General features: G+C 49.8%; 7 protein-coding genes across 7 annotated transcripts; 4 read left to right on the top strand and 3 right to left on the bottom strand.

Moving 5' to 3' along the window:
• Positions 1-4,559: 4,559 nt before the first annotated feature.
• Positions 4,560-5,380, bottom strand: N7509_013739 (ADP-ribose diphosphatase; the record flags this gene model as incomplete). Its single annotated transcript, XM_056638376.1, has 4 exons — positions 4,560-4,801; positions 4,881-5,121; positions 5,185-5,277; positions 5,339-5,380. The coding sequence occupies 4 exons, from the start codon at positions 5,378-5,380 to the stop codon at positions 4,560-4,562; spliced, it is 618 nt and encodes a 205-aa protein (XP_056481883.1).
• An 869-nt stretch (positions 5,381-6,249) lies between these two features.
• On the bottom strand, positions 6,250-8,547 carry nimA (serine/threonine protein kinase nimA; the record flags this gene model as incomplete). The annotated part of the gene is made up of 4 exons (XM_056638375.1): positions 6,250-6,557; positions 6,619-8,311; positions 8,374-8,426; positions 8,496-8,547. 4 exons carry the CDS (start codon positions 8,545-8,547, stop codon positions 6,250-6,252), a joined length of 2,106 nt encoding a protein of 701 aa, XP_056481882.1.
• A 656-nt stretch (positions 8,548-9,203) lies between these two features.
• Positions 9,204-11,212, top strand: N7509_013737 (ankyrin repeat and BTB/POZ domain protein; the record flags this gene model as incomplete). The annotated part of the gene is made up of 2 exons (XM_056638374.1): positions 9,204-9,443; positions 9,617-11,212. 2 exons carry the CDS (start codon positions 9,204-9,206, stop codon positions 11,210-11,212), a joined length of 1,836 nt encoding a protein of 611 aa, XP_056481881.1.
• An 850-nt stretch (positions 11,213-12,062) lies between these two features.
• On the bottom strand, positions 12,063-12,429 carry N7509_013736 (uncharacterized protein; the record flags this gene model as incomplete). Its single annotated transcript, XM_056638373.1, has 2 exons — positions 12,063-12,248; positions 12,316-12,429. 2 exons carry the CDS (start codon positions 12,427-12,429, stop codon positions 12,063-12,065), a joined length of 300 nt encoding a protein of 99 aa, XP_056481880.1.
• Positions 12,430-12,684: 255 nt separating this feature from the next.
• Positions 12,685-16,586, top strand: N7509_013735 (DNA repair ATPase SMC5; the record flags this gene model as incomplete). The annotated part of the gene is made up of 6 exons (XM_056638372.1): positions 12,685-13,161; positions 13,234-14,145; positions 14,207-15,088; positions 15,139-15,211; positions 15,264-15,391; positions 15,447-16,586. 6 exons carry the CDS (start codon positions 12,685-12,687, stop codon positions 16,584-16,586), a joined length of 3,612 nt encoding a protein of 1,203 aa, XP_056481879.1.
• A 708-nt stretch (positions 16,587-17,294) lies between these two features.
• On the top strand, positions 17,295-17,813 carry N7509_013734 (uncharacterized protein; the record flags this gene model as incomplete). Its single annotated transcript, XM_056638371.1, has 1 exon — positions 17,295-17,813. The coding sequence occupies one exon, from the start codon at positions 17,295-17,297 to the stop codon at positions 17,811-17,813; it is 519 nt and encodes a 172-aa protein (XP_056481878.1).
• Positions 17,814-25,940: 8,127 nt separating this feature from the next.
• On the top strand, positions 25,941-26,910 carry N7509_013733 (uncharacterized protein; the record flags this gene model as incomplete). Its single annotated transcript, XM_056638370.1, has 4 exons — positions 25,941-26,121; positions 26,185-26,411; positions 26,434-26,560; positions 26,630-26,910. 4 exons carry the CDS (start codon positions 25,941-25,943, stop codon positions 26,908-26,910), a joined length of 816 nt encoding a protein of 271 aa, XP_056481877.1.
• Between the last annotated feature and the right edge of the window lie 667 nt (positions 26,911-27,577).

Raw genomic sequence — 27,577 nt, 5'->3', positions numbered from 1 at the left:
TGCACTATCGCGTGACAATTCATCATGTTAGCAATAAGAACAGTGACGGAATAGCAAAGATTATAGAAGTATGAATATTAGGTTCAACTCACCGACTCCACCTGGTACCCACAGCCTCCACAGTTGTTTATATCGGTATTAGTGTTGACGCATTGTCCATTGCAGCAGGTCTCGTAGTTCCGGCACTATCGAGCACCAATCAGTCGTTATTATCATCAAATATTGTCTGCAGTACACTTACCTGGGGATAACAATTCGGCGGGTTTGGGACACAAACGCAGTTTCTATTTCATATTAGCTTCCAGAGAGCTCTGCAATCTCAAGACTATCAAGGGAAATACTCACTGCATACTAGTTTGTCCAAGGACAAGTCCAAGTATACTGGGAGATTGACTCCCAGTGTAGCAGTAACCAGATTGGTAACCCTTTTGCACACACTTCAAGAAAGCAGTATATCAGTATGAGCACCCTCTTTGGATATCCACGAATCTTACCTCCCAGTTACAAGTGCTTTGGTCGCAAGTTCCCCCAGTACCCCCTCCACCAAGCCCGACCCCGAGGCCAATGTCTCCGACATTACCACCACCAGTGTCAATGTTGATACCACCACCATTCCCATTGCCAATATTGTTACCCACTTGGGAATGGCCACCCTTACCCCACTTACCCCCATGATCCTTATCCCACCCCTTACCACTCCCGTACTTTTCCATAGCTTCTTCCCCGGAGAGCGCAGCGACTAGAGCGCCGGAGAAAAGGGTAAGAAGAGCGATACGCATATTTGCAAAGGCGTTTGGTTGGATCGAAGAATGGTGGTAGGAAAGGAATATGAGTCGAAACCGTGGTACTGCTCGTAGTCAAGAAGAAGAAGTTGTCCTACTCGTCGAGCGGAGGGGGCTATATATAGTGTTCACGCCTGGCGGTCGTCCATTAAAGGTCTAAATTCTGTACCAGGGCAGCCTTGGAAACCTTCAAGTTGGAATGGAATGTTTGAAGATGTTTCTTAGAATGTAGTAAGCCTTGGAATCATTCACATTCTCTTTAGTTTTACCGATGATAAAGAACTAGTACTAACATTCTTTTGCTCGGCTAGTCTACGAGAGGCCTACAAAGCACTGTAAGGAACAGCATCAAGCGCCCTAGAAAAGGGTACACGCACGAGTGGGGGTAGTTCTGGCGTCCTGTCACGCTAGGCCCGAAAGTAGTATATCGTAGGAACTAGCGGTTGTGTAGTAATTACGCACTTGAACTTTAAACAGTCAATATTATCCACCGTTCTTAGGCCTTTCTTCTCGCTAAATGGAGACTGGTAGTGTGAGATTGAATGAAGTATAAGAATAGTATATTATGTTGTGAGAATAAAACTCGCTACCTCTTCCAAATCCTCATGGCACCTCTATCACACTCGATAATAATTTGAGAAGGCGCTGGGAATGTAGAACAGGTACAAAAACACGAAGTAATAACATTTGACGGGATAGGGTGTTATCGTGTTATTCCTCAGACGCACGGGCGGCCAATTAGATTCCACAAACCCCTCTTCTGGTTGGCGGATGATTTTGCCGGGACTCGTCCACATATCACAAGCCCCTGCGCTTCTGAAAAAAAAAAACTTATCTCGGGGTTTGCCCAAGTATTTCAATATAGGAATAAAGCTTACTAGACAGTGAACAATTAAATGACCGGGAGCACACTTACGGGCGCCAAAACCAGGACTAAAAAATAACTAACAGTGTTGGGCGGAAGATTTTGCCGGGATTCGTCCACATATCACAAGCCCCTGCGCTCCTGGGAAAAAAAGCTTCCCTCCAATTATGTCCAAGTATTTCAATCATAGTAATAAAGCTTACTAGACAGCGAATAAATAAATGTCCGTGAGCACACTTACTGATGCTAACATCAGGAATGAAGGAAACCCAACAGCACAGGGCGGATGCGAAATAACAGTCTCCTTAGCGATGCTAAGGCACGCGATATATAGTAAAATAAAGCTTCAAACGCCCGCGTATCGCACGAGATAGCACAGTTCAGTGCTCTTCATACCAAATATGCCAATCGCAAATGGCAGATAAAATAGAGAGACCGGAGCAGGCAAAGGGGCATAAAGCGAATAAGGCATCACAATTGGGACTATTTGACACGCCCTGGCCAGATCGGGGCAGGGGACAGATCGGGGCCAGGGACAGATCGGGCGTATAGGCCCCCGGGGAGAATGTTAGTGGCGTTCTGGGGACGCGGTCAAGCGGCGGCTCGACATCAAAGCTACGGGTGGGGAGGAGGCCGTTCTTGTTTCGAAAGCCGTTATTCTCGGCGTCAATCCCAGATGCCCTCATATTCTATGTGTAAATCTCACTCTATGCCAAAGTATTACTGCGTGAGACCGGTCCGAGTCGTGCAGCACAAATACCGAGACTCGGATCCTATAGGCTACCTACTCTAGTAGTTGTGTGAAATGTATATATTTCTGGGCAATCGATATGTTAGTTATCGTTACCATTGATGGAGAGTCCCATGTGCAGTACCTAGGTACAGACTAATTAATTGTGACGCCAATGCCAACAGTTCGAGGAAGGAGGACACTCGCAGATGCCTCAGCTTTTGCTCTTGGCCTACATTGCCAAGGAACATAACACACGGGGAGGGGAAGGGGAGTGGGTGGCCTGATAGCCTGATGAAGCATGCTGAACTATCCTGCATCAAATTGAAATTTCCCCTAATACAACATACGGGCAGAGCAAGAATATCGCAGGCTAAAACTATTGTTCCCATGCAATTGATACCAATGCCAGAGCTACGATTGTCTAGACTGTGACAATATATCAGTCTCAGTATAAGCCAACACTTGATCTAGTAGTGTATGGGCGATGTCCTTTTCAAGCTGGAAAGGTCGAGCAAATGCGCCCGGCGACCCCACAGAAGTCAGCCGTGGCATGCATATAGACGACGCTGTCATCTTCAAGGGGCTAGGCGGGAAATCACGAGGCGACGATCTACCGTGTCGATCTCAACGCCCGAGCTTTTCCCGCCCTCTGATGGGTCGGAGGGTATGGAGTATCGTATTCGCCGAGCTTCTGCCGGATAACAAAAGCCTCAAATACAGCATCGAATCCCATCTAGGTAGATAAATGTTATGTAAGAATGTCAGGGCTCCTAGTTGGAATTCAAACGTTTAACTCTTTGTAGAAAGAGGCCGGCCGGAGATCATCGCCAATAGATCCCAGGGTGGTGATCGACATACAACCAAGGCTGAGTTCTTGTACCCACACAGAAAACCTACATCAGGTTACACGGCGCTGGCTTTTTCCTGTTTGAGACGAAGCCGTAGGGACATAATGGTATAAAGTGGAGGAAATATCCTCTCTTCATCATCCTCATCATCACGCAATCATCAATCAAACTTTAATCCATCAAATACTATATCTCAATCAAACTCTTGTTCAATATGCGCCTCATTGCCATCTTTACTGCCCTTCTGGCCGTTGCCTTCGCTGCGCCTGGCAATCTTGAAGCCAGACAGCAGGGTGAAGCCTGCGAGGTATGTATCTTGGTTGACAACCAGTTTAGTTTGGAAGTTGGAAAAATCTAATATATTGATAGCTCGTCCACGGCCTGGCAAGCTGCCAGTCCAAGTATGTATTTTCGAATGATTTTTAATTCACTCAAGAGGTCCTGACATGTCAATAGGGGCTTAGTCCAGTGTGGTGCTTCCTCCGGAAATGTCAAAGTCTGCTGCGTATGTTCTATTCCTCCCAAATACTATTACTGCGGGGGGGATATTTCTGACTTGTCATAGAAACGCTGCTATTAAACGACTTTCGTGGTGTGGAGGGAACCGATTTGAATCATCGTTACCTGATAAACGGTTTCAGCATGTCAGGACTGGCATACATGGCAATCAAATTCTCCAGATGTAGCTACTTGGGTTCAATGTCAACCCACACAAATACATAACACAAACACAAAGCGGATGGGAAGTAATGTGAAGATCAAATACTTCTCTAGTTACTACGAACTATGCCATTCTTTTTGTCGAACATCTTGATTTTCTCCACTGTGTTTGTTCAGAAGCGATATCGCCCTTCCCATGTAGAGTATATTGAGCTATGCAATCGGATCGTTTAAGCACCCTAATGTATCTCGTCTCTCTTGCCACCTTCCAGAGGATCCAAGACGCACCGTAGCAGTTATAAATGAGGTTAGGGGAAATTTGCATTATGTAGACCTTGAAGCTCTGTGCTAGCACCAGCTTCACAAGTCAATATCGAGTAGTGTGCCTTCGACGCGTAAAGTAGTAATTCAATGGTAAAATATACTTCTTGCAAAGCTTCCAAAGATCTCGGTTCTTACTAGTAACATACCATGAATTGAAGTAATCACTAACTATAGAAAATTTGATGTTGCCCTTTTCCCCAAGTGGTAAGCTAACTTTTCGTGAAAGGGATTCTATTCTAGAACACCGCTCATTGCAAAGGACTCATTATCCACAGCACCGAACCTAAAACTCAAATCATGGCTCGCAAGAATTTTTAAATATGTCTAGAAGTTGAAGCACTGGCGCTTTAAGTGAAGTTGAACTTTTTAGCCATCTCAATACCCTCCGCGATAGCACCAATCCGCGAATCAATCGCGTACCCCTCAGCCTCGAGTTTCCGCAATCCATCGTACAAATTCGCCAATGGAAGGGTAAATGAGTCAATGAATTCATCCTCCTCTAGATCAGGCTTTGGGTCCTGGTTCTCGGGCAAGGTCATATTAACTTTGACATGGACGAGGTTAAAATTGGTATTGCAGAACCCGGGATCTACTCACAATGTCGTCAGCAACACCCCCGGTTAATATCGAGATTTCGTTTTAGCAGTTTCAACAAGAGATAAACTGACCATTGAACATAATAAAGCTCGATTTGATCGCAACGCCGACAAACCCCGTCTCCTCTTTGAGCTCGCGCTCGGCACACTGCTGGATCGTCTCGCCAGCATCAATCATCCCCGCTGGCGTTTCGATGACAACGCGGTTTAGTGGCGGGCGATACTGCTTTTGAAGAAGCAGTTCCGGGCCAGATGGCTTTTCCAGAATAGCGACGATTCCGACGCCATCGACTAGCGAACCGGCGGGTCTTGTCTGTGCTAGGTTGTTAAGGACCACTCGAAAAATGGGATTGAAGAAAATAAAAAGGCAAATTACCACACGCTCAGCAGATTCCCACGTCCTCGTGACCCCATTGGGGTCAAGATATGTAGTCTTGACTAGACGTTTCCATTTTGCCTCTGACGGGTCCTGAAATATCGGTGAGAGGTCAATTCTTCGGATTGGGCAGAAATTCAGGGGGCACACAAACCAGGGGTTCTTGGTGATAGACTTTCGATTTTAAATTTGTCATTTCGAATGCTTATCACGAAAGAGGAATATGATCTAGGAAATAGGACAGGGTTGGATTGGTGATCGCAAAAGGTTTTCTGTTCGTGCAATAGTCGGTCTGATGCCCTGGTAACCATGCGATGACAAAGCAGCTGAAATGCAAGTGTTAAAGAACTACGACCAATTGGGAACTGAAGAAGATAACTTGGATAGAATCTTGAACTGAACAACCGTGTTCTGAAAATGTATGTACCTAGTCCGAAGGCGTATGCCATCCTAGAAACGCCTTCCATATCCACACCCCAAACACCAAGAACCGATCAAAGAAAGGAGAACAACGGCGGGAGAGGTATCCAAAAGAGAGGCAGAATTCAAGAAATCCAGGAACATATCAAAGAGACGCCGCGAAATGCAAAGCAGCGGAGATAATCCCAGTACCCCACAAAGGGGGTAGAAATCGCATGCAAGCCCAGAGCACAGCTTGATGTTGAAGAAGTAAGAAAAGCAAAAAAGCAAAAAGGCCGTCACCAGTAGAAAACTGGGGCATAAAAAATGTACATGAAACTCCCCTTCCGGGGAATGATTAAAAAGCAAAGGATTTGGGGGGCATCACAGCGTGACAAAGGAAAAACAAAGGAAAAAAAAGTGTCAGTCGAGTCAGGGGCCAGCAAAAGCTGGCGAAAAAAGACCACACAAATCGTTGTGATAGTGTGAAAAAGAAAATCTCCAAGCCCAACTCCATGACATAACAGATAGGTATGCGCAAGAAGAGAAAAATGAAAAGAAAAACCAGAGATCTTCCCCGGGACAATCACCGTCGATCTCAACGCCATTGCAAGAATAAAAGTCTGCGCCAAAATATGGTTGGAAAAAAGTCGGGAAGATCATAGTTTACCGCAGATTGCGGATGATCTTCTTGCCTCGGGCCAGGAACGGGCTGGGCATCTCATCGCGCTCGGGGTCCCAAATCGCAGGAGGCTCGCGCTCAGAGCATCTGAGGCTGGAGGTCGCGCGCGAGTCACTAGCACATCGCTTAACCTCGTCCATCGAGCGGCCACCAGCACGGGCCTGGGCAAGCTCGACCAAGGTACGGCCACCCATGTTGCGCTGCATCACAGCCTTGTACATCTCATCACCGCCAGCGTTGAGCTTGGATGGTGATTGCTTCGAACCAGTCTTACGGGTTGGAGAACCAGCATCTGCGGCGAGGTTGGCGGAGGATGGGATCTTGGAGAGACGTCGGTGGGGGGGACTTCGAGCGGCTGTCGCTCATGCTGCTGCGGTCGTCGGAGCGAGTAGGGGAGACGGATGTTGATTGAGGCAGGCGAGATCCGTTAGAGGGGAAAAGTGGTGGCTGAGTGTTGAGTTTTTGCACGAGGGTCGCTGTGTTCTGGCGGAGGAGCTGTCGGGGGTGAGCCTTGAAGGGATCAGGCTTGACCTTGGGGCGGGTGGGTGATGGGAGGTCTGGTGTGTCGTCTTCGTCATCTGAGTAGGCTAGGGTTGGTTCCCATTTCGCCTTTTGGCGCTCAGCTTCGGCGAAGATGTTTCGAGAACCCGCAGTCGCGGACGTTCGGCGTGGCGACAAGGAAAGGGAAGCGATGGAGATAGGAGAAGGCTCGGCCATCTGAACATCCTGCGGAGAATCCACCACAGTCGTTTTGGAGCGACAGAGGGGAGTGCGAGTCTCTCGCTTTTGCTTTCTGGTGTTGGATGTGGGAGATTCTAACGAAAGCTGGCTGATATCGGTGCTGGGAGGGGTACCGGCATCATCGGTGGTTGAAGAGCGTGAGGTCTGGCCGCTGGCTCGAGATGATGTTCGAGAGCCTGAACGACGGAGGCTTGCACGAAAGGCTTCCTCGCGAGAGCTGCTATTGCTCTTCTGCTTCTGTTTCTCCTTTTCGACTTCGATGGAGACTCGTTCCTGGACCTCACTCTCGAATCGCTTGCGGAGTCGGTCCAATTCATTCTGCACCTGTCGGTCGATCTCCAACCGCGCCTTCACCTCCCACTCTCTTCGAACGCTGTTTTCGATCTCGGTCTTCAATTGTTGTTTTTCCTTCTCCGCCTTGGCCAGAGTTTGCTCGATCTCGCGAACCTTCTGAACGGCAACCTCTTCGCGGCGTCGGAGAATCTTACCAAGATCTACAACCTCCTTCTCCTTTCGCATGAGACGGATGATAGGGAGGTTGATCAGCGCGGCAGTGTCAGGGCGGTGATCGGGATTGACTCGCAAGCAGCTCCCAATGACATTCTTCAACTCCGGGGAGTAGCAATCAGGGAGAGCATTGAATTTGCCCTCGCGGATCTTCTGGACGAGCTGGATGTGGGTTCGAGCGTTGAAGGGGGGCTCTTTGGCGCAAAGCTCATACATGATACATCCGACAGCCCAGATGTCTGAGCGGAGAGTGTACTTTTCGGCAGCACAGATCTCTGGAGACATGTAGAATGGGGTACCGACATATGTGGAGGCAAAGTCGTGGGACTGCATCTGCTTGGAAAGACCAAAATCGCCCAGCTTGACCGTGTTGTCGCTTCCAAGGAAGATGTTCTCGGGCTTCAGGTCTCGGTGGAGGATAGTGACCTGTCCTTGCTTTCCCTTGAGACCGGATGCTTTGGCCTGTGGTCCCAGAATATTGGATCCAACCTCAGCGGGATCGTGGCCATAATGGCAGCGGAAAAGGGCGGTCACGAGTTGAGACAGAATACGCCAAACGAACTCCTCCTCCGCATATTTGTTAACCTTCTTAAGGTTCTTGATGACCATGCTCAGATCTCCACCACCGCAGTATTCCATGTACAGATACAGATCCTGGCTGGCCTTGAGGTGTTCGCGATGGTAGTAAGCGACGATGTTCGGGTGTCGGAGGGAGCTTAAGATGTTGAACTCGGCGGTGAGTTGCTCTCGTTCTTTTTGGGACATTTTGATGTAGTTGATCTCCTTGCGGCAGAGAATCTGTGAATCTGTTAGGGCCAATCCAAGAATTGCAACATCGAACCGGACGAAAGGCTACTCACGAATCCATCTGTCTTCCGCTTCACCTTGCGAATGATCCCGAAGGAACCGCAACCTATAGGAGATATTTGTTAAGTGGGTCACAAGCAGATGAGAGAAAACATAGGGCTGGGTCAAAACATACCGATCTTTTCCAAGATCTCATACTTGTCCGCCTCAGCCAAAGCAATCGCCATGGCTGTAGATGTATGTAGCAGACAAGGGGGATGATTCAAAAGGTGTCGAGTTTAGAAGAAAGAGGAAGAGGGACAAGTCGAATGCTCAATGAGCAGGAGGCGAGCAAAAATAGAGGACCCTGTCTTGTTAGTTGAGGAAATTGAAGAAAGAAAAGGTACGCAACGGTGCTTCGAATAGAAGAAGATCGCTGGTCGTTAGCCGGTTGTTTGGGTGGAGGCGGTTGCTCAGCAACGACCAACTGTCATGGAGCCTATCCTTTCCCGGAAGGCGGTCAACCCGCTCACGTCAAGGGTGTAGCATCCACGCAGTCCTCACAGAGTGGAACCATTGGAATAGTTGACACAAGGGATTTGTGGGAAATTGGTAAATTCATGAGTCCGTGAATTTACTAATTGTCTGTTAATCAAATATTCACCTATTCAAAGCAGCGACTGAACATGGAGAGTTCTATACTTCCAATTGACCTGATTGGCTGCCGCGGAGTCCCGGCCCGATCCTGTATCACATGACCGCTTATCGATAAGCTGCCCATGTCTGCGGGCAATTGAGATGGACCTTAGTGCCCGCATTTCATCATCCCACTTTGTGCTTCGTGCTCTGTGGCAGGTTTTCCTCCCAATTCAACACCGGCTACCTGCAGATAGCCTTCTGGCGGATGGAAATGGAGGAGCCAACGGTATTGCGCAAGGACCAGTTGGAGATAAGTTTCCACAAGGAGAAGAAATTGATCCAGGAGGGCACCATCAAGGATGACAACCCATTGGACCTGAGTGAGCCATTCCGGGACCTCTGCAGTGCTTGCCGAAAGGGCGATCTGAAAGTCTGTCAGGAAAAAATCACCGAAGGGGTCAATGTCAATGCCCGCGATCTTTACGACTATACGCCTTTGATTTTGGTGGGTGCTGGTAACCGCGGCAAACGCACATCTCGATCATGCAGTTAACCGAAATCACACCAAACAGGCCAGCCTGTGCGGGCATTATGAAGTCGCGCGGCTGCTGCTAGAATCTGGGGCCTTGTGTGAACGAGACACATTCCAGGGTGAAAGGTAACTACAATACCCAACAGGACGGACACTGGAATACCCCACTGGTGATGAGGAGGGTTGATCATTGTAAGCGTCGTGGGCTGACGAAGATATCTCTCTTGCACTGTAGATGCCTGTATAATGCTCTCAACGACCGTATCCGCAATCTCCTTCTTGAATATGACTACTCCAAGTCTACCGATCCTCTGCAGCCCCTCGCTGCCCATATAGCCTCACTCCTTACTCGAGACTCCCCCATCACCACCGATATCGTGGTAACTTCGAATGATGAGTCCATCCACCTGCACAAATTTATCCTCGCTGCTCGCTCCCCTTACTTCAAGGGTAAACTCTCCACCGCCCCTGATTCAACAGCGTGGAATATCCCCAGCCACATTCCACCACAGGCATTTAGCGCTGCCATCAGGTATCTTTACTTGGGCGAAGCTCCACGGGAGCTACGGGGTGGCCCCGGAACTGGGTTCACCGAGACGGAGGTCTTTGCGGGGATCGACAGGATTGCGAAATATCTTGAGATTGAAACCCTGGTGGATAGTATACTTGAAAGTGGAGATCGGCGACTTGCTCGACAGAGAAGGACGTTGGAATTATCTAAAGGCAGAGATCAATTAGAGAACTGGTTCCGCACGAATGTGCTTGGCAACAAGATTGTCGTTGAGACATCGAAGGCGGGCGAAGTGAAATGGGATCATGACAATCACATCTTTGCAGATGTTCTTCTCCGCGCGGATGAGCTACCCGAAGACGCCGAGGATGCTGGCACAGCCGATGGCCAGCAAAAGTCCACATTATTCCCATGCCACCGGGCGATGCTGCTCCGCTCGGAGTTCTTCCAAGCCATGTTCACATCTTCTTTCCGCGAGGCCCATGTCACGGATAACCTGCACATTATTGACGTCGATTGTTCACCAGAAGTATTAGAGATCATTCTGACATTCTTATACACTGAAAGGGCCGATTTCCCTCTCGATGTCGCTGTCGATGTATTATTTGCAGCCGACATGCTTTTCATCGAGAAGCTCAAGACCAAGGCTGCTGTTGTCATCAGTACCCTAGGAAGTGGAGGGCTATCACAAGAAGAAGCAGCGAGAACAAGAGGCGATGTCGACGAGGACGACATTGACGTTTACGCAATTATGCGCGCTGCTTGGTTAACCAGAGTCCAGCGACTTGAAGAATTCGCTGCTCGGTACCTTGCCTACCGGTTGGAAGCTCACATTGATTCGGCCGACTTCGCGGAGCTCATACAAGAATCCGCATCGCGTATTCAAGTACGACAGGAGACTGATACCATTGAATTGCTGGATGACATTCGATTCTATCTGAACGAGCGATTCCGGTTACGGTTTGACGATGCTGGCCTCGACGAGATGTTGAATGGGCAACAGGCGCCTCCAGCGGACGCCGCAAAGGAAATTACCGAAATTACCGATCGTGTCGACGCGTTAAATGTTTCTCGGTCGGTTGAGCAGCCCGTTGAAGCTGATGGGCACCGTGAAATTCGTACCTTAGACGGTGCGATCGTTGAAGATGAATTCTCCGAAGACGCGATGAACTACGAAATTCTGATGGAAAAACTGGATGCTCTTCTGGAAAATCTCAACCTTGAAGCTTAGATGCATTGGACGACTATGAATATAAGTGAAGAATATATCAACACCTGGGCATGAATACGAAATAGAGTTTGTACGCTTCGCGTTTTAGAACAGCGACTTCAAGTTTTTGTGCTGGTACCTAGGTATACGCCGGGCGTGACGCGATCCATGCCCAGGTGTCTCCGAGCCATACTAGTAGTAGGTAGATAGTATAGGTAGTGGAGATATATATCTCGCCAGAATTCGACCTCGGGAGACGGCAAAACGTGACCAAGGAATACTACTACTAGGACTATTTTTGTATAAAGAGTTCAATAATTAAATCTTCCAAAATCTAATGATATATATATAGGTATCCAAGTTCAAGTAGTATTATATTTACAAATAATGTACAAAGTATTATAGAATTTGATGTCGTTGTCCGCCATGTCAGCGCAATTCCGGAGACCCGCCCGCCCTGGTGACATAGAGGTAGCTTGGCAAAGTTCAAGTCCATACCACATCCCAATAAAACGGTTTCGGTCATATGGGCCATGCATTCGGTATGATGTGTGTAGACACCGTCGATTCCAGACGCAATTGGTGGTAGGCGTTAAGGTCGGCGGGAAGTAGACTCATCTGGATATATTTCCCAGACAAATAAATGGGCGATAGATACCACGGTACGGAGTAGATATCAACTCACCATTCAGCAGAGAAGAGAGTTTCTTTCAGTCAAGTACCGGGATAAGACGTCATGAGGTGGGAAATGAGCATGGCACATGGCATCCGCCACGCAAGTCCTCGGTGATACCCGGTTCGAGACTCAAGGTCTGAATCTGACATCGGCCGCCTTTGTTGTTTTTGAAAGACAAATACAGGAGCCCTTCAGTTATTGACCCCCACCTGGTTGGTTCTGATTGTCGGAGGCCTTCATTTCTTTCTTCTTCTGGATCTTCTCCTCTAGCTCGCGAATTTGGGTTTCGATTAGCCCTTTCCGGGCAGTCAAGTTGGATCGCATGCCCTGCAGAGCCTTCATTTGTTCGTCAAAGGTAGCTTCCTGGCGTTGCTTTTGGGTCTATTTGTGAAACAAAGAAACACAGGTCAGTGGCTCATCCGATAACATCGCGCAAATCCCGGCTCACCTGGGCGATCTCCTCTGTAGTCTTGATTCCAGCCCCATAGAGGGATCCTGCAATTGTGATTGAGGTGATAGCCGCCGTCAAAATCAGACGGCGAACATTTTGAGGTGACGGCATCGTTCGGAGACTGCGGAGAGCAGCTAAGCAAAGCAAGCCAGGCCAAGTCAAGCAGAACCAAAGGCCGCGGAGGCCCACACCGCCTTGAGCTTTCCGCCTTCCTCATTGGGTCAGATAGTCGACGCGTCGACGCGATTCGCGGGCCAGTCAGCATCATTATACTCGTTTGCTCTCCCAGTTTCTCCAGTCTCTCCCAGTTTCTCTTGTCGCTATTCCTGCGCCTTTCATGGCTTCGCATGCCGCCGACTTGTGAAAATGCCATCCAAAACTTCGGTCCCTCAACGTCGAAGCCACGAGGATTCCGACGAGGATGACTCCGACTCATCCCACCCCACCTCAGGTCCCAACATCAAGCGCCAACGCCTGAGCCCTACGGAGGAAGCCAGTGAGGAGGACGAAAGTGGAAACACTGAGGCCAGCGAGGGGGCCAATGATAGTAATGACGATGACGACGACGACGACGAAGATGACGACAACCAGAGCGAAACAAGTGAGGACATGGATGCTGCAGGCGCAAGAGCTATCGCTCAGCAGCCAGTCGTTGACCATGGACTCGGCCCGGGAGGTTACAAGCCGGGTGCAATTGTGCGCATCAAGGTGACCAACTTTGTGACCTACGCCTCGGCAGAGTTCTTCCCTGGTCCCAAGTTAAACATGGTCATTGGGCCCAACGGTACGGGCAAGAGTACCTTGGTCTGCGCTATTTGTCTGGGTCTCGGATGGGGTCCTCAGGTAATACAAATTCCGTTGGATACATGATTCTTACTGTGAAAGCTCATAGCTAATGCGACATGGGATCAATAGCACCTCGGACGCGCAAAAGACGTCGGCGAATTCGTCAAACATGGCTGTTCAGAAGCTAAAATCGAGATCGAGCTTGCTGGACGACCAAAACTGTCCTTCAACCCGGTGATCACCCGCACAATCAAACGCGACGGAAACAAAAATGTATACACCTTGAACAGGGCCCCCTCTGGATGGAAGGAAGTCCGCAAGCTAGCACAATCATTTGCGATCCAGGTCGACAACCTGTGCCAGTTCCTGCCTCAAGACAAAGTCTCCGAGTTTGCAGCTTTGTCACCCATCGAACTTCTTCACTCTACACAGCGAGCAGTAGCTGGGCCGGAGATGGTAGAATGGCACAACGGCCTCAAGACTTATCGCAGCGAGCAAAAGCAAGTCGAGATAGACAGTCGCGCGGACCGGGAAATGTTGAAAAATCTCGAGGACCGACAGGAAAGCCAGCGAGAGGTCGTGCTAAGGATGCGCGAGCGAGATGTCATCAAGTACAAGATGGAACTCCTTGAATTCATACGCCCCGTAGTCGAATACAGAGACTACCACGCTGAGTTCCTAGCGCTGAAAGAAAGGAAGGCCGCTATTGACCAGGCCTATGATCGACTTAAGCTGGAAGTCGAACCCGCGTTGCGATCTATCAAAGCGAAGCAAGAATATTCCGAACAAATCACCGCTGCGAAACAGTATCGCAAGGAGCAGGTGGAGAAGTTGTCAAGGATAGCTGAAACGCGCGGGAAGAAGATCGAAGACTTGAAAGGCTCTATCAAAGCACTGGATAACGATATCGAGGCAGAACGAAAGTCTGGCCAAAAGCACAAACAAGAGGCCACAAATGCCTCGCAAACCATCGCTCGACTGAAAAGGGAGTACGAGGAAGAACCTGTGGAATTTGATCCAGACCACTACAATGAACGGCTGGTAAGAGGGACCCATGAAACCCTTAGGGTGCCATTTCCACTTGCTGACCCCTATGTCACAGAGAGAGAAACGCCTTGAAAGGCGTGAGCTTGACACCAAGGTAGAAGAATTGAAAGCACGGAGGACCCCAATGGTCGAGCGAGGGAAGGCTCTGAAGTCAAAAATCGAGGAATCTGAGCAACAACTGGAACACTTAGATTCAGCGATCGGAAAACAAGAGTTGAAGTTGAAAATGGTGTCAAACGACTCTCTGAGACTCTACCACTGGATTCTCAAGAATCAAGACAAATTCGAACACGAAGTCTTCGGGCCTCCCATGGTGACCTGCTCTGTGCCTGATCCAAAGTATGCCGATGTCATTGAATCCCTTTTCCATAAGTCCGATTATACGGTTTTCACAGTGCAGAGCAGGAACGACTTCCGCACGCTTCAGAGGAATGTCGCCGAACAGAAGCTTGCCGATATCAGTATTAAAACATGTTCCCAACCACTTGGCCACTTTACCGCGCCTGACTTCGATATTCAAAGTCTTGGATTTGACGGATGGGCCAATGATTTTCTGACCGGGCCCGATCCAGTTATTGCCATGCTTTGTATGGAGAATCGGCTGAACCAAACACCGGTTGGTCTGCGTGAAATTTCCGAAGCAGCTTTTTCGCAGATGGAAAACGGCTCTCTCAATTCCTGGGTATCTGGCAAGCACAGTTACAACGTCACTCGCCGCCGAGAGTATGGTCCTGGTGCCCAATCAACTCGTGTTCGCCAGGTCAAGCCTGCGCAAGCCTGGACAGTAAAGCCAGCTGATGCATCTGTCAAGCAACGGCACCTGGATGATATTCGCCAAAGCAGGGAAGAGTTCGCCGAGCTCCAGGCCAAGTTGAAAACAGACAATGCCGCGGCAGCTGAGGTTACAGCTGATTACAGGCGAATTCAAGATGAATACGTACGCTTTCCCTCAAGATCTCTAGTAAAATTATACTAACTTGCTACAAGGAAAATATCGAGAGCGAGAAGTCTGAGAAGCAGACTGCACACACAAATTGGCGGTCCATTCCCGATAGACTTGGTATGCCAATAAATAATCTTCCTACTGGTCCAGTTTGCTAATCACCCTACAGTCCAGCACGAGCAGAGGCAGAAGACATTCACCGATCTTTTCGAAGAAGTAAGAGAACGGGTGTACAGCCACCGAAATAGGCAGGATGAAATCTCCATCGAAAGGGCTAAGGCTACAATCGAATACTCTGTAAGATGACTATCAAGATTGGAACTGACCAGAGACGAGTGCTAATGGCCTTTAGGATGCTGTCGAGAAACTTCGCCAAGCCCACGAGGAACTCATGAAAGCTGAGATACGACATCTGGAAGCGAATTCTGATCTTCAAACCCTGAAAATCCGAGAGAGTGATGTAACGAATATGCTCGAGGAGAAACGCCTAGAGTCCGTTCAGGTTTCCGACGAATACAAAGAAGGAACCAAAAAGGGAAGAATCATGCTGGCCAAGGCAAAGCAGACTACCACTGCAATCAAACAGAAAGAAGGCGGGGGTGAGCTCCTCGATTCAATCAGGGAAGATGGTTATAACGCAGACCAACTCAATGCAGACATTGACTCTAAAAGAGCCGAGCTTGAGTTCACCCATGGTGGAAACGAGAATATGATCCAAGAGTTTGAGCAACGCGAGCGCCAGATCGACAAGCTACAGAGCAAACTTGGTGAGCTGAACAAGAAGCTGAGCTACTACAGTGAGGCCATCAACGACCTCCGCCAAAAATGGGAGCCAGTGTTGGATGCCCTCGTCAGCAAAATCAGTCACGCTTTCTCCGACTCATTTGCACGCATTGGCTGTGCTGGCCAATGCACTTTGGAAAAGGTGAGAACCGAGGCTGGGCCCAACAACGACCCTCCCGCCGAGTATGAGTATGATCAATGGGCGATTAAAATCCACGTCAAGTTCCGCGAAAGCGAAGAGTTGGCACATTTGGATGCTTATCGCCAATCTGGCGGCGAGCGAGCCGTTAGTACCATCTTCTACCTGATGGCTCTGCAATCGCTCTCAGCCTCTCCATTCCGCGTCGTCGACGAGATCAACCAGGGTATGGACCCTCGAAATGAGCGTATGGTGCACGGTCGCTTGGTTGACCTTGCGTGTGCGTCGAGCATTGGAGAGACAGACGAGACAGGTAATGTGATCGGCGGCGGCGGCGGAGGTCAATACTTCCTCATCACGCCGAAGCTGCTCAGCGGACTGGTCTACAGGGAAGGTATGAAGGTGCTCTGTATCTACAGTGGTGAACACATGCCCGAGGATTACACGAAACTGGACTTTGGCCTGGCGATTCGAAACAGGAAAGCGATCGTTGCGGAAAGTGGAAGGTCGACTGGCAACGATCAGGCCCGAGCCATCGCAAACCATCACCAAGTGGAAGTTTATGCCTAGCGGTGATCGAGATTTCTGCTTAATTTTTGTTCTTTACTTTTACATATTATTTTCTTTTGAGATACTCAACGCTGGTTTTTGTTTTGAGCGACACTCTATCTATTCATCAGCAGCCAATTCATGTCAGATTCATTTCATTCGAGCAATCAATCATGGGAGGGGACCATGGTCGGCGCACTGAGCGTTGTGGTTCCTATACATTTTTCTCTCTATAAACTCTACAACTGTCATTCTTCCTTATGCATGTCTTGGTAGCATTTTTCGAAATCTCGTGTCTGCACCGGCTGACCTTGTTGAGTGCTCAATGGCCCTAGAGATGAGATTCTAGAATCTAGATTCTCATCGTTTTCGAAGCGGGTACCGGTCAAAGCACACTCAATTTCAGCTTTACGGACATCATACACCCATTTCTCTTCAACCCCTCCCTGGAACTACATCATGAGGGGTTGAATGCTTCATCTCAAATCCTCACTGCCTTGAATCATCTCAACTTGAACATATCAAGGCAGAGTCAAGGCAGCTCCAATGCAGCAGTATCAACGAGTTGTATCAACCAAGGCAGCTGGAGCCTGGCCCCACTAGGAGGTTAATTAATATCCATCCATTCATGCATCATCGGCCGCTCCGTGTCCGTGCCCATGTCCACTCATCCCCTCTCCCAGCCTCTCGGTAGTTGGGAATCGGAGATTAGAAGCAAGAAAGAAAGTCATGAGCATCAAAGACCAAAAATCACAGGTGGGCCAAGGCCAGGGCCAGCGAAGATGTGACGAGGCTGCATCAAACGAGGCGTTACATTATGATTACATAGCGATCGCCGTCGATCAAGCAAAATGCCGCAAGGTCAATGCCGGAAGATTGGCGAAGTGGTGGGAGACGGGGGCCTCCGTCGAAGGTTCTCTCTCCACCGCCGACGATCCCCAATTAAACAGAATGGCATCCATGCTCGGATCGGACCAGACGACCGAAGTGGACAAGATCGGGTCTTGGCCTGCGCAAAGGCTCGCTCTCTGCTTTTTCCCTGCCCCCTTGCGACTTCGCTTCGGCGGCGAGCAGATCCTCGTGGAAGAAAGGCCAGTTGGGTTAGGAGGCGAAGAGACGCTTCGTTACGCTGTGTCATGCAGATCGACCACCGGGCGTTTCCGCCGCAGATCACAGGCTCCATCTCGGAGGTTTTGCATGCCAATCGTTGGGCGACGTTGGGCAGTCCCTCGCTACGACCAACTCTAAATTGTCTCTTTGTGTGGCTCACAGCACAGGTCCCCAGTTCTGCTTTGCCTTTGTCTTTTGGGAAACTTTTCCCTTTACGCCCCCATCCCTTCCCCTCCTTGTCTCTCTCGGCCACAGTCCGCACCCGAAATGTGGCCTGGGTCTCATGCTGACCGTGGTGCCATCCACTTTCTACGAGTACGAGTATCTGGTTGTTGTGGATTTCTTATTGCTTATGCTCTCGATTTTTGGGCCCTTTGGGATTGCTGCAACTTCATGCGTTGTCCATCTGCGCTCTTCCCTGCCCCTCCATCCCAGCGTAAACGTACAGCATGCACATACATACATAGGATATGTACTGTACAGGGCTGATCGCCACTGCGCCCCATCTGCTTGGTGGAGGCTGGGAAAGGGATGATTGGCCCGATATTCCACGATCCTGTCGAGAATCCTCATGGCGATCCGGCCAGTCAAATCCACACTATGAGCGTGGAGTGGTTGGTTTCACCTGAGCAAACCGGTCTCAACCAACACGTTGCATGGCCCATATGTCCCGCGCATGGACCAAGATGTGCTGCCTCCGCATGTTTGGCGGGGCCCTACGCTTGGACTGTATTCCAAAAGGTGTACTCGTAAAGTTAACTCTGCAGTGCTACTCGACAAAGTTGTGGTTCAATTCACCGCCCTTCCTTTTTCGCCTCCGGTGATGGCATCCCACATCCATCCACATCCACGTCCCACATTCGGATCCCACATCTTATATCCCACATCCGTTTTCTATGCAATCTGGTTGGTGGCGGTGGTGCTCATGGTTACTGGGACCCCACGGGAAAAAAGGAGAGAAAAAAAAAATGACGCACCAAACGAACTAAACCAACCCACCTCGATATCGGAAAGGATGCGATGCCCCCCCAATAAGACCCCCTGTTTAATTCAATGTCCTTGCGAATATGTAGTACTCCATACTCTGTATAGCGTACAGCGTACAATACGCGGTCATCCGTTCGCCCGTCATATTTCGAGAATCGAGAGCTTACTCGTACGAGTAGAATTCTGACCAGCCCCTACCCCCTGCAAAGTGAGGGTCCCTTCGGAAACTTATCACCCTGTAGGATCACCGGTCCAAAACGGCGGCTTGATTGTGGTCGACGCATCGAACCCTCTAGCCAGACCGTTGATTTCCCAGCATCCAGCCTCCCGGACGCCATGACGAGGGTGGCAGACGATGTATCATGTTTCCATGACCGAGCCAGCTGATGCGTGAGCTGTCCGAGTATGGAGACGAAGTACAATGAACAAAGTAAAAAAGTAAAAATAAATGCGGGCGGCTACAATGCCCAAACAGAAGGCCCCAACGGGCTTTTCTGTATGTATAGCAAGGTCACAGTTCCAGTTCCCCCAAGCCTGAAATGAAGCACGGGCCGCCGGGGGATAGATGTGAAATGAAATGACAAGGCGCGACCGGTCGATCCTCGGCGCCTACAGTACAGCCACAGGGTTAACAGCGCATCACGCTTTAGCAGCATGCGGTGCGTCTCACAGATACCGTATGTACCAAGAGTACCGAAGTACCTTCCATACGAACAAGGCTGGGGATATGTAGGGGGGAGGATCGGATCTTCTCCAACGGCCCATAACGTGGTCGAGGCTCGGAGATATATCGACAGGGGCGGCCAATCTACAGTGGCACATACAACTAGTATCATTATCCATACCATGATGCCCAGGCGTGCAATGATGGCACAACGCAGACCAATTTAGGGGTGTGTTCCGATCCCAGCGTCGCACGACGTGTCGCACAATCGCGACCACGAATTGACAGGGCGGATTCAGATCTGGACGAGCAGATGACATCCCCTGAAACCGAGCCTTTGGGCGAGGGGGTGTGTGTGGGTGGATGCGAGGTATGTTCATAGGTACCAGGCGGGTTGGAGGAAGAAGCAAAAGCAGGTCAGCTCATCTCATTTCATCTCACCACACCACACCTCATTTCCCGGAGGTTGCCTTACTGGCTGCATTTACTTTGCACTTGCATTCATTGCTGGCCTGGACAGGGCATTGGCTTTAACAAACCCCAACAACTCCGTACCCCATACGTTCAAGCTCCAAACCAACCCAACCCAACCCAGTCCAATCCAATCCGAGCAGCGAAGCCTAAAGTGAAACACACAGCGATGTCCGTGGGACTACGGAGTATGGACATACATACAGCTCAGCGGCAGTGGATAAACTACCACCAGGATGGGATCCAATGGAGATGGTAGCGTGCATTCCCTTACACCGGGCTGGGACAATTCAGGCCGAGAACTTGTCGCATGGCAATGCAACCATGCAACCGTGGGATGATCTACCAGTCACAGCAACGAAGGGAGCGGATGGGAGGATGGGGGTGTAAAGTGTAAAAGTGAAGCAAAGTACTCCGTACTCCGTACATACGAATTAAAACAAAGCAAAGAAATGGAGAGTTTCGAGAGATCCGCCATGCTCGCGAGTCGCGGTCGAGCATCTCAGATGCACATTGACTTGCTTCGTATCTACTGTAAGTATGTGAGTATGTATGTATGTACACACCGTACCCTGTACAGTATTACTCCATACATACGCAAATATCGGTCATCCTGGATAATAGAACAATCCTTGTTCGAAGCATGTGCTGAACTCTGTTCTTCGGTAAACCCTGTCGAAGGATGGAAGAATTCATTACCGATGGCGAGGGCGATCATTCTAGGATCTGCCTTTAGTGTACTCTGTTCGTACATACACTTTACGAATTAGTTCGGGGTAGGTGTACTTGTGATCAAACTTGTGCTCGGGTTCTCCGAGTGACTCGACAGGGATGGCTAGGTGCGTTGCGCTGCCACCGTATTGCTTTTTTTTTCTCTTTGCAGGGCATGAAACGATCGCCGTGGGCTTGCTTCGGGAACTGGATGGCATGAAGACTGAAAAACAGATCCTGGAATCCGTAGTGCATACGTACCTGGGTTCCTCGCTGCCGCGCAATTTGATGATGACTACGGATACGGTGTGCACGGGATATACTCCGGAACGGAGGACCATATAATGGGGAGTCAACTCAAACTACTAACTAGTACGAAGTAAGAAGGCAGAAAAAAACAAACCAAAAACAAAAACAACGAAATATCCTTGTCCACGCTACTTACGAGCATTGGATCGTAATTTTATACGGTGTCCCAAATTATGCTTCTGGCCCCCAAGCTAGTCTACAACACCTGGATCCAACCCACTTGAAAGGATTGCAAACAAGGGGGTCATCGTCGTGGTTGCCTTGCCTTACCGTACGATGCGATGCGATGGCCGAGGCATTTCCGTTCTCCGAGTTCACCGTAGCGCCAATCCTGATCTGCTACGACAATCCTGTTCCTGCACACTCCAGAATGCCATCTCTCATCTCACATCCTCCACAATAAACCTCCACTAAGTACGGAGTACAGCCAGGGTAAAATATGTCCGATAAGTCCGGAGATCATAAGTAAACCAAACCACCTCCCCAAAACAGCTACTGCATAACGCCTCGACCTAGCCAAAGAGGAAAGGCCAAAAACACAAAGGAAAGAAAAAAGGGAAAAAAAGAAAGAAAGGGGCCCCACGGCCGATCCCACACGGGGTTTATACCCAATGTAGACTGGCGTGGAAGGTCGTCCATGCGGCATGCGGTGGGCAGTGTGGATGGTCGCTAAGATCCCGGCACTAAAACCCTAGTCTACACATCGACAGGGGGAAGGTCGATCGTCGATGTGTGACCTTGACCCTCGGTCCCTGGTGACGAACAGGTGAAGTGTTTCACCACGGCTGACACAGTCGTAGGCCGAGGCGAGATCGTTTGATCTTCCGTCGATCTGCGCAGCCTCCCGCCCAGCGTCGCTTGGATGTATTTCCTGTTTAGCTGGCAGCCCAGCCCAGCCCAGTCCCAAGCCCAGTCCAGCCCGTGGCCGAGCCCCTAATGCTAATGCTACCCTAGGTGTCTATACTTCTGTGCATAGCATAGGGGGTAGGGTGTTTCCTCACTGGGAGTACTATACTTGATGATTTGCACTCCTGATGATCATGCTGAATGTTGATGATCATGCTAGCTCTTCGTACCCCTTCTACTCCGTGTTCTACCGGATTTGGGTTTCACGATAGTTTGTGTTTGCTTTTACTTTTAAGTTATTTTACGATCGGGAAGAGCAGGCACGGCAGGTCCAGAATCCTGGGAAGGGCTGGAAGTGAGAAGGTGTTTCATTTCCATCGTCATCATGTCTCTGAAGAGGATTAATAATGAATGCCGACTTACTACCCGTACTCCGTACCCTTTCTACATTCTACTCCATAGTCCGTTCTCCGTACCCCGTTGAGCGTTGGACCCTCGGCTCCCTACTACTAGTACAATATAGAAGGAGGAGCATAGCTATCAGTGCGTCGGAGACACTGCCCGAAAGGAGCTATGGCCAGCGGTTGTCTGGGTTGTCTGGATGGGATGATCCACCGGGGCGATCCCGCCGGAAAAGGAAGGAGGTTAGGCGCCTGTGACAGGTCCGCGTCAGTAGAACACGTCAGTCCACGTGAGGAAGCATAATTCATATAATGATGGTGATGGTGATGGTGATATGTACGGAGGAGTACTCTGTACTCCGTAATGTATGATCTTATCATGCCAGTAAGTTGGGATATTCTTAGAATGGACTATCGATTCGGAAAGCACTAGGGGAGGATTACGATATTACAGGAGCAGGAGCAGGAGCAGGAGCAGGAGCATCGGGCGAATGACCAGAAGAGTTCAAGCGAAACCTTATGCAACATGAATCTACGTCTGCAGATGCATCTGCGCCTGCATCTGCAACTACGGGGGACGTTAGATGAAGGCCGGATCCGGGGTGATACTACTAGTATTCCTAGTATACCTGGGTATGGTATGTATTTACGTATGGTATAATACATACCCGTGCTTTCCCGCGATTCCCGGATTCCCAGATTGCCGGGTCAAAACCAGTCCAAACCACCTTCCCAAGACGGGCAACGCCGGACTCGCAGATCTTCGTAGAGTTCTAGTAGGGAGAAGATGGCATTTGCCTCAATTTTCAGTTCGGCACAGACATGACATGTACGGAGTATGGATATCGAGTACGAGTTCAAGTACGAGTAAGACTATCTCTACTGTACATACCTTATGCACATTATACTCCGTATAACATCACATTGATCCCTGATCACCATCACAGATCACTGGCCACTGGCAGATAGGTCAGATGCATCTGCATGCAAGTGCCATGTGTTCGTCAACCCGCGTGGCTCGCTCCTTGTGCTTGTGCGACACCGCAGTGCGCTGCACTGCACTGCAGTCTGCGGCCCCACTGGTAACGATGGGACAAATGAGTACTCGTACTCCGTAGCAAAAGCAAAACTGTTTGAGAAATCAAGGGATGATGATGATGGATATTGCGTATGTTCCAAACTGTCACAGCCCAGAATACGACCAAATACGGAACACGGGTAGAAAAGGGGGGAGGATCTCGCGTGGCACTGGGGCCCATGCCCCGGATGATCCCCGATCGATCCCCACGAATCCGGGCGAATAGCTGAAAAGGGAACACTGACTCAGGGATTATTCAGGTGCGGTGTGCAGCAAGCTAGGCGTTGTATCCGACCCTAGCTATTCCTCCGTCACTATCGCAACACATCCTAGCCATCTAACACATAGTTAGCCCATAGTCCCTGGAGAGTGGTAATTGGGATCCGGGAATAAATCTAGGGGGTTGGGTGGGCTGGGACCCCAAAAACAAATTAAATTTATCACCGACACACTGGACCGGGCCACACTTTTTCCCCTATGCGTACGGAGTACCTAGGTATTCCTTCAAAACCTTAGGCTGGGCAATACGAGAAGGGAAGGAAAAGTCGACAGAGTTCCAGCAGTCCCAGCAGTCCCAGCAGTTCCAGCAAAGTTCTGTGGAAATGAAGAGCGACCGCACCCACCAGAGTTAAAATCTCGGCAGAGTTGAAGTCAAAAAAAGAGAAAAAAAAAGGTTGCTTTGACTTTTTGACCTTCCTTCGTGGGATAAATGGGGGTCGTGGAGGGTCGTGGACGTTCTGGACTCTTGATTAATCTGGTACGACCGGGTCCTGGGAATGTCCCACTAGGAGGGGGGGGGCCACTGACGGGGGGGGAGCAGGCAGAGAGCCCCATCATCGCCGTGGTGGTTGATTACTGATTACCCAGGGGTACTCAACATTCCTGGTTACCAGAGCCGCATCCAATCAAGGCGGGTGGAATCGTAACGCCGGGTCTAGCGCTAGTCGATCCCGAGTGAAATGCCGAGGGTTGAGGTGGTGGGTTTCCAGAAGGCGATCAGGAGGATCGTCGCGGATCATGACATAGTAGAACAGGCATGGCAGGGAGCAGGCCAGCAGGCCAGCCGGCCAGCCACGGTGGCTGGATAATGTGATAATACAGTACGAGTACTCGTAGTGGTCTCGGTATGACCATCAACTAAGTGACATGCTGTAAAGAGATATCCCCTTCCCTATGCGTCCATGCTTCTATGTCCATGTCCTTGTCTACGTCCATGCTCATGCCCCCCCCCTATACGAATGAATGTCTCTGCTGTCCCCTGCCCTGCCTCCCTCTCCCTGCCTGCTCTCAGTCCACTGCATTCAACGGCACGCACAGAGCAGGCGATCCCACCCAAAACGACCGAGTGGAGCTCGCTTCCACGAGGCCGGGATGGCGGGTCCCACCAACGGCCAATCCCCGATGTGCAGAATGTGCACAGACTGAGCAGATTATCAGGATACTCGTACCTGAGACTAGACGGGGCTGGTACGAATACCATGCTGTATGGTACTGAGTTCGGAAACTGGAGTCGACTGGAGTCAAAGCATGATCACCTTCCAGAACTGCAGATCGACGATCATTTCTTAGGAGCTTCTCCGTTGGTCTATGGGTATCGACCGTGGGTCGATTGGATCTTCAGGAGACCTTGCGATCACCGACCTTCTTAGAATAGTAACAGCGACAGCAATCCATAATCTGTGATCGGCAATCACAAGTTTGTCACTTGGTCTTTGTGCCCTTGACCTTGGTCATGTGGGCACCAGCATACGGAGTACAGAGAGAGATTGACATTCTCAGTGCTCTCTCTGGTAGAAGGCAAAGCTAAGGCAAAGCAAGGGTTACGAACAAGGTTGCCGTAAGCGAGCCACATGGCAAGCGCTTTAAGCCGCCACCCGTCATTCAATACTGGTATTGTGTGTATTCTGTGTACCGAGTGTACTGGTGTACTGTATTCTAAGGTTAAGTAAGGAGGATCGGAGTTATGCACAGATCAGGTTAGTGGTGGTGTTCTCACCTTCCCTTTTTGGTTGCCACGCGACAATCTGACAAGAAATCTGGGGCGACCTTGGAGTGTAGAATAGATGAGGCGTATGAGTATGAGTATGAGTATATTGGTGGGAATAGTAGTAGTAGTAGAGTAGAGTGTATGGTATACTGTTAGAGTATATACCATTTGCCATATGGTATATGAATATGCTATACTCTACTCCTCCAACGATCAAATCATTCTTAGTTCAACTACTGCAAAAGTGAAACAAGATCGACACGATCAGTTCGGTGCGATCAACCGTTTATGGAGCTGAGCGCGATGTGACAGGTAAGCAGGATCTGCACTAACCGTAGCCGAGGACGGGGACTTTCCGGGCTTCCAATCTGGGTTAGCTCGGTACAGCGGTACAGCAGTACACAGCAGGGTGGAAAGCATCCTCCATCGTATAGTATGATGTACTGTACTCCGTACTGTACGTACTGTCCATACTGTATCAGTATCGCGTGGCCCCCCACTGGTTAATCTCCGACTCTGGTACGAGTATACTCGTACTCCTCCTTTCTCATTAATCTCTAATTTAATTCTTTTTCTTTTTCTTTTTAATATCTTTTCTCTCAATTAAGCTTTGGAACCGACCGTCTCACTTGGTAAATTAAAATTACATCCACTTTCTCCCCCGTCGGCATCGGCCGGCGATCATCCACGCGAGATTTCCCACTTCCACTCCATCCATACATAACCCTCGTGTTTGCCCATCTTCTTCACCTTTTCTTCCCCAAGTCCACTCAATCACCACTCCTCACCCTCACACATCCTTATCCTCATCATGGATCTGGCCAATCTCCTCCACGCCGCTCCCAAGCGCGCCTGCCCCGAGGACTATGAATATCCTACTACATACAAGCGCTCCCCGCAACCACCTCTCTCGCCCCCAGTGGAGGACCAGCCCAAGTGCTCGCTGCCTTCGATCACTGCTCTCCTTGAAGGTGCTGATGGTCATTCTGCCAGTGAGTATATCAAACTCCATAGGAAACCATATCAGATCCACTTTATACTAACCCACCTCCCAGAACGTCAACGCCTGAGCCCACCCGCTCACCAGCGTGATGCCCGTTACGACACTATCCATCTCCCACCAACACCACCATTGCGCCCTGGTTCCGGCTCCGGTCACCACCACAGCCACAGCAGCTCTCCAGTCGAGGCCAAAGATGTCCACCGCGCCTCCATCTCCTCGACAAGCTCTCACTCCCACCACCACCATCACCACGGGCCCTACGCCTCACCCGCACCAAGCGTCTCATCATACACCTCCCCAGTTGATGGACCCATGTACTACCGCCCTCAAACAACCACAACCTTCGCGCCTAGCATCCCACCAACCCTCTCCCACCCTCAATCAGGCTCCCCGCCACACACCCAGCAGTCTCTGCCCCAACAACCTCAGTCTCAAACTGCTGGCCCTGCTACCGCCGCACCCCCCCACATCTTCTTCTCCATCTCTCATCTCCCCAGTCACTCCCGCCTGGCAACACCACCACTACTTCCCCCCTTCAACCGCAACACCTTACCAGCAAAACCACGACCGATATATCTGCCGCACTTGCCACAAGGCTTTCTCCCGCCCTTCTTCGCTGCGCATCCACTCCCACTCGCACACCGGTGAGAAGCCATTCCGCTGCACACACGCTGGCTGTGGGAAGGCGTTTTCCGTGCGCAGCAACATGAAGCGTCACGAGCGTGGTTGTCACTCTGGCCGTGCGGTGCCACCTCCTGCTACGGCTCTGGTTGCCTAAGTTGATACTCGAGAGTTGAGAACCTGGTGTTCTTTGATCTGATCTGTGCTTGATTTTTAAAGATTCCTGTTTTAGATAAACGGATTCTTGTTTTGTTGGGGGGTTGTTTCCTCTCTCTCCCTTTTTTACACTGCCTACATTTTCGGCGGAGAGAGAGTGATGGATACTTTACCCTTGAGATGGCGTTTTTTTTTTGAGTGGTTGGCTTGGCTTATTTGCCGTGATACCCTTTTGATATTTTTATGATTTTACTTTGTCTGGACTGGATGGATTTGGATTGGATTGGGTATAGATGGGATAATCCTTTCCTGGAATGGATGGATGGATCTCTTGATAAATTATCTTATGAGAAATGTATTATTTACTATGTCTGACACTTTCATTCCTTGATTTCATTCATTTTATTCCGTAATCTACTTCGTATGAGTGTTGGGAGCCGGCCTTCAGAGGGCTGGGCTAGGCTAGAATGTTTCGACTATTCTGCTCGTCATTGTCATTATCATCGTCATGGATTATTCTAACATAACTTCCTTATCTCTGCCCCCTGCCCCTCGTGTAGGAATATACTCCGTTCATACAGCTAAGTGGAGGGAGGACATTATCCTGATCGGAGTGGGGAGGAGGGGAGGGGGACTGCGGCATTTTCGGGGTTGGTGGGTTTCTGCGG

This window comes from Penicillium cosmopolitanum, assembly GCF_028827165.1.
Source record: "Penicillium cosmopolitanum strain IBT 29677 chromosome Unknown utg000012l:1.0-3308103.0:1.0-3310761.0, whole genome shotgun sequence".
Classification (NCBI taxonomy): domain Eukaryota; kingdom Fungi; phylum Ascomycota; class Eurotiomycetes; order Eurotiales; family Aspergillaceae; genus Penicillium; species Penicillium cosmopolitanum.
This window is presented reverse-complemented; position numbering and strand designations above follow the sequence as displayed.